The following is a 12969-nucleotide window of genomic DNA, read 5'->3' on the forward strand; positions in this document are numbered from 1 at the left end:
CCAGCCTGTGATATTTCACAGCCTTCTTAACTGGTCTCTAGGAAAGAGTTAATTATAGCTTTACCCTCTTCTCGCTTAAACTTGGTTGGGTATTATCATCAGAGCTGTAATTATGCATGCTAATTGCTTGTTTGGGGAGTTGGGTGAGTAAAGGGGGAGAGCTCCAGACTTTGCATCAGTGATTAGCTGATCAGACCAGGTGCCCTTCGCTGGAGCTTGACTGCCTGGTTTTTGGGGGGGCTCTCCTGAGCTAAAGGGATGCAGAAGTAGCCCAGTTGTGTGGAGTGGAGCGCATCTATCTGTTCAGCCTGATGTTACTTCCTCCTCTGGGGCTGAGAAAAAAGAGCATGCATTTCTTGCAGACCTTTCTCCGGTGGAGGGCACTCAGAGGTAATTGCACTCTTGACTGGTCTTTTTTGTGTGATGGTATAATTAGTTTTCTCTTAATGAGTGCATGGATAGCCTGCTATTTGAGATTTGCTTTTGAAGTGGTACCACAGGTTCATGCTGAAGAGCTGTACATACTGTCATGGGAGGCTCCAGATGTAAAACATGTTTCATGGGTCAGTCCAATACATATGACTGTGTGGCTTCTGTTGGATGAGGCTGCTCAACTAGATGTGTGTTTTCTCTCTTTATTCAGTATGGTGCACACCTTGCATGCTCATAAATCTTGTACAGGGAACATGGGGGATTTGGGGGTGACTTTTTGTCACCCCTTTTTGAAAAAAAGGATTAGCTGTGTGGGTAGAAAAGGGGCAGCCTTTTTGGTGTGCTGATGAGGTGAGCCTGCCTCTGTCCTTAAAGGCAAAAGCCTAACAATATTTATTGCTTAACCCAGAAATGTGTGTTGGTCATATTGTGCAAAAGTTGTGGAACAAGAGGGGTGTGTGTGACATCAGATTCCACTAATGGGGGCAAGATTCACAGCAAAGTTCAAAAGTTTGCTAGTGGACATGTCAATGTCCAGCATATGTTGCTGTATTCCTGCATTGAGCAGGGGGTAGGACTTGATGGCCTTATAGGGCCCTTCCAACTTCATGATTCTGTTATTGTACTGACAACATTAGTTACTACATTTTTCATACTCCCTGAAACACCTATGGTGCTCCTGATGTATGATCACAGATGGTCTTGTGAGCAGTTCCCATGCACTCTCCGAAGGGTACTCCTGATGAGTAAGTGCCAGTTTCCAGTTGCTCCCAGAACAAATTGACTTGTTTAGGACTATTATACAAGTTAGCTGTTGGCTTTCTCCATTTAAAGAGCTACCACCTGAACATCTTGTTCTGTAGTGATGACTTGAAAATTAGCAAGCCTAGGCTGGGGGTAATTGGTTTCAGGACTGGAGCCAAGCTTGCCATTTCACAACCCATATTTAGTTCCATCAGTCTCAATGAGATCTAGAGTGATGGTGCCTGTGATTTACTACCAGTACTTGTTATCTTTGGCAATTACCTCTGCCTTATGGTCCAAGAAGGAGGGTATAGCATTGGGCACACTGAGAACGGTAAGGTTTGGTTTTAATTAGAAATACTGTACAGTATTTGCAACCAAGCTGCCTCCTCTGGTTTTTTTTAATCTATATTTGTAGTGATGACTTGATAGTGAAGTAAATGGGGGTGTTTATTGGTATGCAGGAGAGAAGGTGTTGATTGATTAACTCTTGTGTATCTGGTTTTCCTTCAAGTGCAGAAGCAAGATCAGGTAAAAAAAAAAAACTTGCTGACTGTCTATTTATACACAGAATAAAGTTATCATTGGCAGTGGGGAGTGAGATCATTTCTTGATGTATTTGCTACCCTGCATAGAAGCTAAGCTGTGAAATATTTCTAAGGAATTTCAGGGTTGAATTCCTATGGACTAAAAATGTCTATGATGCCTTTTTAAAAGGTTCCTCTTTCACTGCCTCTTGATGATAATATCTGAGCCATAAGCAATCTGTCAATTTTAATGTTAAAGATGGCTCTGCTTTCTAGAGGCTAGGAATTTATTGCACCTGTCACTTGAAGGGCCAATTGCCAGGAGTGACTTGCATGGTACCACATCTTAGCGTGCCTTATAATTTTTCTCATCTGGATGCATTTTCCTGCTTAAATAATTCAGACTCATCCCTGGTCCAGGCCCCTTGCTTTGATTGTCCTCTTTAAAAACAACAACAACAAAACTCTCTGGCAATGATGCCAGCTGTCTTGGAAACAGGAGGAGAAAATAGCTTGTTGCATTTAGTGCAAAAGATTTGGGGCAGAGTATAGGAAAAGCTGCTTCTTGAATAACACTTTCCAGAATCTAGTGTCACTGGGCATCATGGTTGTTGTGGTCCAAAAAACAGATCTGGTTTGGGGAACATCTATACCCCAAATCAACTGTTCATATATATATGTAGGCAAAATGTGTGGGAATACGTAATGTGCATGAGTGTTTTCCCACAAGAATATGAGGTAAAAATAAGTCAGGCTGTAACTTGCTTACCTGGAGATACCAAAAGTCCATGTAGAAAGCATCAAGCAGATGTTCCCCACCCCCAAGACTTCGCTACTTGAAATCTGCTAAGCATATTCACCTCGCCTTACCTAGTCCTCATGAAGAACTCTGATCTTCAGTTCCTCTCGATGGATGGGTGATTTTTATTTTAAGTGGTAGCAAACCCATTTCCCCAACAAAATGGTATCATACAAATAATATTTGACCATTGTTCAAGAAGAAGAGTGGTGAGAGTCTCATAATAAGCCAGTGAGGCAGATTAGAGCTTCCAATTGCGAATAGTTAGTGAATTATTGTTGCAGCCACAAAGCTCATAATCTACAAACAACATTCACATTTCTGCACATTTCAGGTTGATACACCCCCTTTGCCCAGTGTTCTATCTTAAACTAGGTACCTGCAGAAATCACCTGGAGGATCCATAGTTAGGTCATCCCTGGCCTCTTGGACAGTGCCTGTGTTCCACCTTTGTTGGCATAAGGAGGTTAGCCAAGAATCAGGACAGAACAGGGCCATCCTGCAAAGTCCAAGCAACCCTACCCGAGCAAGTTTCTTTGTTAGGTCAGTTCTTCTTAGGGTCTTCATAAGGATTGGAAGGTCTGGATAGAAAGGTCCATTGATCTAATTCTGTTCTTCATCTTATTTTGAAAGCCACAGACTGTTTTATATGCTCCTCTCTGCTTTGTTCTATACTAAATTCCTTACATTGGGAACTAGAGTTGACTTGCTTCTTTTTCCAGCTCTGGACGTTGGCCTCACTGATATGCAGAACTGCATGGCAAATATGCTGTCTGGTTTCTGAGGTGTTGTAAGGAAGTTCTAAAGGAGGTGGGGAGGATCTATCTTTCTCTGTATATAAAAGTCAGAAACATGGGTGTGCATCCAGGTTATGAGTTACTGTATTTTAATGAAAGGTTAACATGAAGATGGAGGTGGGCTGTAACTGTGGAATATCCACAAAGGGTGTTTTGCAGTCTGTGGCACATCCTTGCAGGATTAGGGATATAGACCATTGGTTTGTCATATCCACACAGCATCATATGTGAGGTCAGAACCTCACTATCCCACCACCCAAAGATTACTCTGTGTGCAAAACTGTTTGTGGTTTTTTATTATTTTCTTGGCTACTTTTTGAAAATAGGTTGAGAAATGCTTGATATAAGTCTGCTCTTATGTCCTGCCTTATGTTCTTCCCTATCTTCATGTTGTTAAATTTTGAGGCACAGTTAGCATCAAAGCTCTTTTCTGAAAAAGGAAAGTTTAATATGATTGGAAAGTCTTGTCACAGTGTGATTACCCTTAGTTTTTGTGTGTGACATCACACATGGTATGCATTTTTAGAGATGAATTTTGAAAAATGTGGAAACATGATAAGATGGATTAGTGTAACAGCCTAGGAAACATCCTCCTCGCTGGAAAGCAAAATGGTGGGGCTGTCGCTTAGGAGAGTCAGACTACATAAAACATTCTGACAAACAGAATTTGATTTGCCTGCTAAATTGGTCTTTTGTCATTAAGGTGCATGCTTTCATGCATGGCGTAGGGACTTCAAATACACTGAAAAAGACCCAGACTGAAATGAGGAAGCATTTTAAAATCTATTGAAAGTCTTTGGAAAACCAGGGCTTAAAAGAGAAAGGGTATGAATTCCAGAAGGGTTAATTGGCATTCCAAAGTTGAATTATGGCAGCTGATAATCTTTTGGAACTAAGGAACTAATGGATCCTCATTTGTCAGGCTCATATTCAGCAGGTCTTTGATAATTTTGATGGAGAGAACTACTTCCACTTGAATGACATAGACATATCTTCCTTCTGAGTATATATTGTCCCAGAGCCTTCCCAGAAGTTGCAGTCTATTATATATTGCTGCCCTGTTTTACATTGGTGTTGAGTAATAAGAACCATGCCGTGTCTCCCCTATACAGGCAAGGGGTGGCATCTGTTTCTTTCAAAGGTATGTGAAGACATAATCCAGGACATCCACTCGATAAGACAAAGTTGCTAATTGCAACTAGTGCTGGGAATGGGCTCAGGCAGCCTGTTCTAACGTGGAAGAAAATAAGCCAAATTGATACGAAATAACGACAGCAACAACAAAAAAGTGTAGCAGATGTCTAGCATTTGGATTTGTGTGTTTGTGCATTGATACTTCATGTTCCACATGGTTGTAGATCATAGTAGTATCATTCATATGTCCATGTTTCTTTTAGTTCAGGATAAGAGTTTTAGCTGTCCATACAGGGGTTGGTATTTGCAACATTTCTCCTCTAGTCAGAGTGCTAGAACCACAGACTAATTCAATTGGAAGGGACCTGTAAGGCCATCATGTCCAATCCCTTCTCAGTGTCCCCCTGACCCATCCTCTTTCTCTGCCAATATTACCCAATTTTTCTCCCCCTGACACTGCCTTTTGTACTTTGCCCCCACCCCACCCCACCCCACCTGCCTGCCTTCATGTTTAAATGGAGATAAATTACACGGCTTGGAGACATAGAAGTGTCTTTTTTAATATAATAATACTGTAATCTTAGAACTGCAAAGCTGGAAAGGGCCATATGGATCATTGAGTCCATTCCCTGTAAAGGAGGACCAGTGGGGAATAGAACTGCCAACCTCCTATACCACTGAGCTATCCAGCAGTTCTTTTGTTGTTATTTTCCATGTGTGTTTCATGGACTGGTTGCTTCAGTGATGCCTAAAAATCCCAGCAGTCTCCAAATGACACTTCCACTTGTGGGCACTCAAAGGTGTTTGTTCCCTTTTTGTGTTTTTGTATTGTTTTGTTCACACATAAGCAATCACTATTCTTCCTTGGCTATGTGTGAAAATTAGGGAGGTGATCCCTTGAACCAGGCTCCGTGCAGGTCAGTTACAGCCATGTCTGTTTCCTGTGGTCTTCCTAGCTGAAAAAAAAGGTGGCAAAATCATAGAAATAATCATTGGCTTCATCTGTGCTCGACATTTTCCTATGTGGGATTGCTATCTTTCCCTGTAAGATTGGTGTCACTAAACTGAAAGCCTATCTCTTTAAAGCTTTTCCAGTGCACTTGAAAGAAGGCTTTAAGCATGCTGGAGTTGGAAAGATCTTTTTGATGGATGTGATAGCTCGTGACATGGCACGCTACTCACACATGGCCCTCTCACAGAATGGTCTAAAGGCTTCACTAGGGCTCGGGGTGAACACATTTGTCCGAGCATATCCGTTTTAGGCGTTGCATTGATAAGAATGCTGGGATCTGAGGAAAATCAGGTTTTCGATTGTTGTTGTTGTTGTCAAGAACAGCAGTTGCTTCTAGATGCGAGTTGTCGTTAGTAAAGAAGCATGATGGCCTTGACTTTTTTGGTCTTGTTTGGTTTTCTGAGTTGGTTTGTTATTGTCAGGAGCAGTGAACGAACTGTGTTCTGACCACTAGGGCTGCTGTGAGATGGACAAGTGCCCCTGTGGGAGTAGGGCTGTGCTTGCCTCGGCCTTCAAGCTGTCTTCCCTTTCTTTTGTTCAGAGAAACTTAATGGGAAAGGGTGCCCTCAGCAAAGCATCTTCTTTTCCCTCAATTGGGGATTGGCTCCACAAGTTCTGGCAAGAACTGACCTTCGCCTTTGATGAAAAGAAGGGCCACGTCTCCAGTTGAGTGGTAACAGAAACAATGAGTTTTGTTTCCTGCTTAGGATTGAGAGACTTGTAGCCCGATTTCTCAGAAAGAAAGAAAAAAACTCTGCTGGGAACTGGAAGCGCCGGCCTCCACTTTTCTCTGTGCCAAGATATGTTTCTGGCATTTGGAGCAAGAGAAGGGAGACTCTCACAGCAGGTACTGCATGAGCATGCTCAAGCTTTTGCAGAGGTCAGCCAGAAACATCCTCCAGGCTCTCAGATTTCCAATTCCGACCCTTGGTTTGTTTCCAGGCAAGCAGCAGGTGCATAAGTTGTGGTGTTCCCCTCCACCCTGTACCAGTATCCAGACTCTTCCCACCTCTCGGGCTAGAAGGACCTCACGGCTGGCCTCTTTCTCTACAGCCATGCCTTGGAGTTTTATATAGCCAGGCTTGTAAATAATGCTAGACTTACTATAAATAACACGATTATTGTGCTACTGCATAATAATTTCTAAATTATAAACTACTGAAGCACTGACACTGTTGTGGTTTTATTTAATTCTGGTTATTTTAGTTATTGTAAAAAAGTAGAATCATTTTTAGACCTTTGATCAGTTGTCAGTAAATCAAGGGATGACAGTATTTTATAGGTGACACAGTAGTCTGTTCTTTGCTTCTGTGCACTGCAAATTAGGAATGTCTGTCATATCCAAAGGGTGCATGTGTGAAGACTGGTTGTATAGGAAATTGGGATTCCTGGAATTCTCTCTTTGATATGGCAACACATCTTTTATTTGGCGAGCTGTCTAATCCAAGAACACCTGATGGTACAGAGTGATAGACTAGGACTCGGGAGCCCTGGGTTCAAATCTCTGCTCAGCCATGGAAGCTCACTGGGAGCGTGGAACTGGCAAAACCACTCCTGAAATATCTCACTCATCTTCAGAGCCCTATATAGGTCTCTATAAGTACTTTCCGACTTCATGTTGCACAACGACTAGTCCAAGAATGGTTGAAAAGTGGAGTGTCAGAAAGGGCCTTGAAAGGACCCATCACCATTGAGCATGTAGACAGACCACTGCAGAAGCCTGCTGGTTATCTGGATAAAGTTTCCCGCACAGTACAGTGGGGTCTCTACTTAAGAACTTAATCCGTATTGGAAGGTGGTTCTCAAGTTGAAAAGTTCTTATGTTGAATCTGCATTTCCCATAGGAATGCATTGAAAACCATTTAATCCGTTCCGTCCATAGAAACTACAGTGGAACCTCTACTTCAGAACTTAATCCGTTTTGGAATGGTGTTCTTAAGTTGAAACGTTCTTAAGTTGAAGCAAAATTTCCCATAGGAAGGGACTGAAAACCAATTAATCCGTTCTGGCTGTTTTTTTTTGTTATGTAGAGGTGTGTTCGTACACTGAAGCATTAGTTCCCATAGGAACTAATGCAAAGCTGGTTAATACGTACTCTACCACTAGGGGGAGAATTTTTTTTTTTTAACCTAAGATGACCTAAGGTTAAAAAAAGAGCAGGAAAGTTTTTTTTTTTCCTGTTCTTATCTTGGATTTCTGTTCTCAAGTAGAAGCAAAATTTAGCAAATGGAGCTGTTCTTAAGTTGGATTGTTCTTAAGTAGGGACGTTCTTAAGTAGAGACCCCACTGTAGTAAGATCTATTGGCTGAAATCCTGTTAGTTAGTGTAAGAAAATGCATAAGTCTAGTCTGTTCCTAATCAACAAATAAAAGAGTCGTTGTTGCAGTTTTGAGGGACAGGCACACATATTGACTTGGAGTGAGCATATCTACCCCTGAGAATCATGGTGGGTATTTCATATTTGCCAGTTAGAAAGAGACTGAAAGTTACAAACTTTCTTACACTAAGCAACAGGATTTCAGCCATTGTGTTTCAATCTGTAGTCATTATTTCTAAATTTGTGTTTATGAATATAAATTAGCATGTGACATTTTTATGCATATCTGTCCTCTTTGGGGGGGGATTTCTTTTGTTGTGGTGGTTAATGAGATGCAAAAAGCTATCTTAATAGATTACCTTGTTAAAACCTTGCTAGTATGAATTTTTAGAGTGATCATTGTCTATAGTGTCCATCATACATGTCAGGAACCAATCCCTGCCTCCCTCCATCTCTTGCTCTCTGGTATATATGTGCTTCTGATGCATGTAAGATGGCATGTAGAACTTTTATACAATAGTGAAGCTAATTTTGAACTGTTAAACTTATATGGCAGATATTGTCTCCATGGTTTTTAAAATAAAGTGGGATGTTTATTGTATAGTAAATGCTAGATCTCGCAGTGGTCATTAGGACAAAAAGAAAAGTCTGACAAGAATGTCTCTCATTTCTAAAGTAGTGGCTGGTACACCTTTTTTTCCTGTTAACCAGTTTTTCACCTCTCTTTCATCATGGAAACCAAACATCCCCTCTAGAATATGCTGTTTATTGCAGGAATTGGGAGGGATAGAATTCAGTGTGGAACCTTTTTGTATAAGGAGAAAAAGCAAAAAGCAAAGCATACTGCTTGTATACTGCACCATAGCACCTAAAGCACTCTCTGAGAGGTTTACAAGTTAATTATGCTGGCTCCACATTCCCACCACCACCACAATCTGGGTATTCAGTTTACCAACTTCGGAAGGACGGAAGGCTGAGTGAACCATGAGCTGGCTGCATGGGGTTGAACCCAGCTTGTGAGCAGAGTTTTCACTGCAGTACTGCAGTTTAACCACTGCGCCATAAGGCTCCTTGTCTCTTTTCTTTGCTTAAAATTAAGTCTACTGCTTTTAGAAAAGGTAGCTCTGAATCTGTTCAAGATAACAATATGCTGTAGCAATATGAAAAATGTCTTGAGCCAGAAGTATAAATTAGCATTAAATCTTTCGTTGTCTTAATTCCCTCCTTTTTCCTGGCAGAATTAATTGGATAGAAAGCTACATGTGTCAGCAATTACTGAGCTGGAGAGACCGAAGACAGTACTGCTATCTAGAGCTATTTTCTTTCTAATAATAAATAGCAAAGCAGTTATTTGATAGAAAACGAACTGTCTTTGACTTACATTAGAAAGACAGCCTGGCCTCATTTGAACATCCACAAATTCCCCAGCCCTGATTTGAGATGATTATCCAAAGGTAGACAATTGTGTGAAAGTGCAGGTGTCACGGAGGAGTGAAAAATCTTGTACAGTAGTGGGTGTTGCTTTTCTTGTTGGTTCTTGTAAAAATTAGCTAATATTTGTTGCATCATTAGTGAGTGGTCTCTTTAAAAAAAATAAACAATTATCTCTATTTACTGGGATTCTGAAAAAAAACTAAGCCACCTTTTGCAAGTTTGCTTAGAAAGGGCTAAGTGTCATGTGATTGTACTGTTTGTTCTTCCTCCATACTGCTACTTAATCTCCGTGCCATGATCACAGACCTTGCAAGTAAAGGGAGATTTACGTTCACGTTCTCTTGAGATTAAGGAATACCTTGTAAAGGGGTACGTTTGGAACACTCTCTTCTTTAAAACCTAGAAAGCATTGTGTGAATAGATTCTGTCATGTCTCAAAGGAAGAAGGTGGTTCTTCCCCAGAAATTCGTAGATGGGTGAGCCAACACTCCAAAAGGTGCCGAGAAAGAGGAACCCATTAGTCTGACTACAACTGTTTTTTCCATGTGAACTTAGATTTTGCCTTTGATATTAAAAGCTGCAAACTAGAATAGAAAACATGCATTTCTCATGTCTTAGCTTCCGTTTCACAGCAAGCTACTGCTAGCTGGACGTCTTCAGTAAGATTACAAATTAGGAACTGTGTGCTATGCAGTGCAGAGCTCTTGGCCCGTCTGAGACTCTTGCAGCTGCTTCCCATCTTCGGCAGTCCAGCAGATAAAATGTTCTGCTTTAGAACCTGGCTGAAATAACTGAACATAAGAGGGGTGAGAATGTTTATATTTCAGTTTGTTGATTAATACTCACAATTGTTTGGCTTGGAAAGAAAGCCTACTGCTTAAATGCCTCTGATTTGGCCTGGGCTCCTATCAAGTCTGTCTGTTTTCTTTTTAGAACATATGTTCAGTTTATTTTTGGTGTCTGTTGAACAGAAGTCAAATATTTAAAGGTTTGTTAGTTTGTTTTTGACAAAGGAATAAAGTACGGAGGGGGGAAGTCATCTGTATTTTATCTAGATGGGGGGAATGGGAGACATATGAGGACTGGATTTGGGCAGGATGGGGGGGGAGAATGTTTTCCCTGGAAGCGGGCCATAAAGCAGCAAAGGAACATTAAAATGTTGTTGTTGTTTTTAAAGCCAACTTCCCTAAGTTTAGTTGTGTGAAGACTAGGGATATAAAAAGCGCTTGGCGAGTTATTTGTTCTTCTTGGTTTGGACCATCTCAATTTACTGAGATAACTTGACAAGGAATTCTCAAGCCTTGTGACATTCCACACCAGGAGTCGAAAGCAAAACAAGAGGTTCTCGCTCTTCTTCCTTCTTCGCTGTCACCAGGTATTGCTGTCTCAATACCATTCACTCAAGGAGACATGTGTACTTTTGAAACTTAACTTATTTATTTGATCAGGGAGGGTAACATCTGATTAATGTACAGTAGGTAAATCAGAGGTTGCTAATCACTTGAAACTGAATCAGTACTACTTTAACTTTAAAGCTCTATCCACTCTCTGTACCATTCAGCGTTCTCACAGATCTCTCAATCACCCTTAGTTCACTCTTAAGTTTCACACAGTCTCTCACTACCAGAATCTCTCTCACTCACACAAACTCTCTTACTCACTGAAAACTCCACAGACTCCATACACCAGCCTTTATATCCAAACCCCTCCCCCCTTGGCACTGCCTTCCGTCCACTCATTGGCTCCTTTTCCACTGCTCAGCTGTGACGGACAGGTGAGGGCAGGGCTGTTCGCTACAGCCACCACGTCCATCCAGGTGTTATCCACCCCAAATATATTCAGCACATTGGATAGCTCCTTTAAAGTTCAGTCTGCTATCCAGAGTGGATCCATTACCCTCGTGAAATCAGAACAGCCAGCCTCCAAGGCTTTGCCCTTGCTGCTTAACCAGTGTATCAGAGACGAGTGGCCTGCTTGTAAATGCCTGCCTCTTTACAGTTCATTCCCTTGCCTGCTACACAGGGCATTTTTCTAATGCCTTGTCGTTCCTGCCCTTTCCCCTCCACAGTTCTTCCTTGAATTTAGAATTTTACCCACTGACCTATTTGAGCTAGTGTGAAAGGCATGCTTGGGTCAAACCCCTCTTTACCTCATTTCATGGCTATAATGTATGCCAAAAGGCCCTTGGGCTTCCACTCTCTCCTTCCAGTAGTTCCTCTTTTGTAAGATGATACTGCCTCGTGTCTGTGTGTGGGTTGGAAAACTGGCATAAATCTAATCCCCAGCATAATAGTATTAGCCGTTTTAATCAGCACTCTGCAGGCCAATTTTTGTCCAGCTAAAAGGCATATGCTGCTCCCTAGTGGTCCATGTCATACTACAATGGAAGAAAAACGGAGGAACAGAATGAAGTTTCCTTTATAGAATACCAGAGCAGAGATTTTTTTTTTTTAAAAAAATGAACTCTCCCATCTTTTTAAAAAAAGAAATATAAATAATAATGCATAAACCTCTCTCCATTCACTGTCCTGAAGGGAGGGCAGGCAAACCTTTCTGCTCTTCTTCCTTTATGGTACCAATAGAAAACAGACTTTTGAAACATATATGTATGATATTAGCTCCAGAGCTAATGAAGTGGTTGGGCCAAAGCCGAAAGGACGCTCAGCTGTGGACGCGCCTGGAAGTGAAAGGAAAATCCAATGCTGCAAAGAAAAATACTGCATAGGAACCTGGAATGTAGGATCTATGAACCTTGGGAAGCTGGAGGTGGTCAAACAGGAGATGGCAAGAATAAACATTGACATTCTGGGCATCAGTGAACTAAAATGGACAGGAATGGGCGAATTCAGCTCAGATGATTATCATATCTACTATTGTGGGCAAGAATCCCGTAGAAGGAATGGAGTGGCCCTCATAGTCAACAAAAGAGTGGGAAAAGCTGTAATGGGATACAATCTCAAAAATGATAGAATGATGTCAATACGAATCCAAGGCAGACCTTTCAACATCACAATAATCCAAGTTTATGCACCAACCACCACTGCTGAGGAGACTGAAATTGAACAGTTTTATGAAGATTTACAACACCTTCTAGAACTGACACCAAAAAAAGATGTTCTTCTCATTCTAGGGGATTGGAATGCTAAAATAGGGAGCCAAGAGATAAAAGGAACAACAGGGAAGTTTGGCCTTGGAGTTCAGAACGAAGCAGGACAAAGGCTAATAGAGTTTTGTCAAGAGAATAAGCTGGTCATCACAAACACTCTTTTCCAACAACACAAGAGGTGACTCTATACATGGAAATCACCAGATGGGCAATATCGAAATCAGATTGATTATATTCTGCGCAGCCAAAGATGGAGAAGCTCTATACAGTCAGCAAAAACAAGACCTGGAGCTGACTGCGGCTCTGATCATCAGCTTCTCATAGCAAAATTCAAGCTCAGATTGAAGAGAGTAGGAAAAACCACTGGGCCACTCAGGTATAATCTAAACCAAATCCCCTATGAGTACACAGTGGAAGTAAAGAACAGATTTAAGGAACTAGATTTGGTGGACAGAGTGCCTGAAGAACTTTGGATAGAGGCTCGTAACATTGTCCAGGAGGCAGCAACAAAAAACATCCCAAAGAAAAGGAAATGCAAGAAAGCAAAGTGGCTGTCCAACGACGCCTTAGAAATAGCAGAGAGGAGAAGGGAAACAAAATGCAAGGGAGATAGGGAAAGTTACAGAAAGTTGAATGCAGACTTCCAAAGAATAGCAAGGAGAGACAA

General features: G+C 41.4%; 1 protein-coding gene across 7 annotated transcripts in view; it reads left to right on the forward strand.

Annotated features, from left to right (window-relative positions):
- Positions 1-12969, forward strand: part of GRIP2 (glutamate receptor interacting protein 2) — a 557587-nt gene that overhangs the window by 334219 nt on the left and 210399 nt on the right. The window contains exon 1 of one of the 7 annotated variants that reach the window (XM_078385238.1): positions 166-390. The exons of the other annotated variants lie outside the window; for them this stretch is intronic. Coding sequence (XP_078241364.1) covers positions 312-390 — 79 coding nt within the window. The 5' untranslated portion in view covers positions 166-311. Of the gene's footprint in view, positions 1-165; positions 391-12969 lie in introns of those variants that run through there. 7 annotated transcript variants of the gene reach the window in all.

Source organism: Pogona vitticeps, chromosome 2 (assembly GCF_051106095.1).
Source record: "Pogona vitticeps strain Pit_001003342236 chromosome 2, PviZW2.1, whole genome shotgun sequence".
Taxonomy (NCBI): Eukaryota; Metazoa; Chordata; class Lepidosauria; order Squamata; family Agamidae; genus Pogona; species Pogona vitticeps.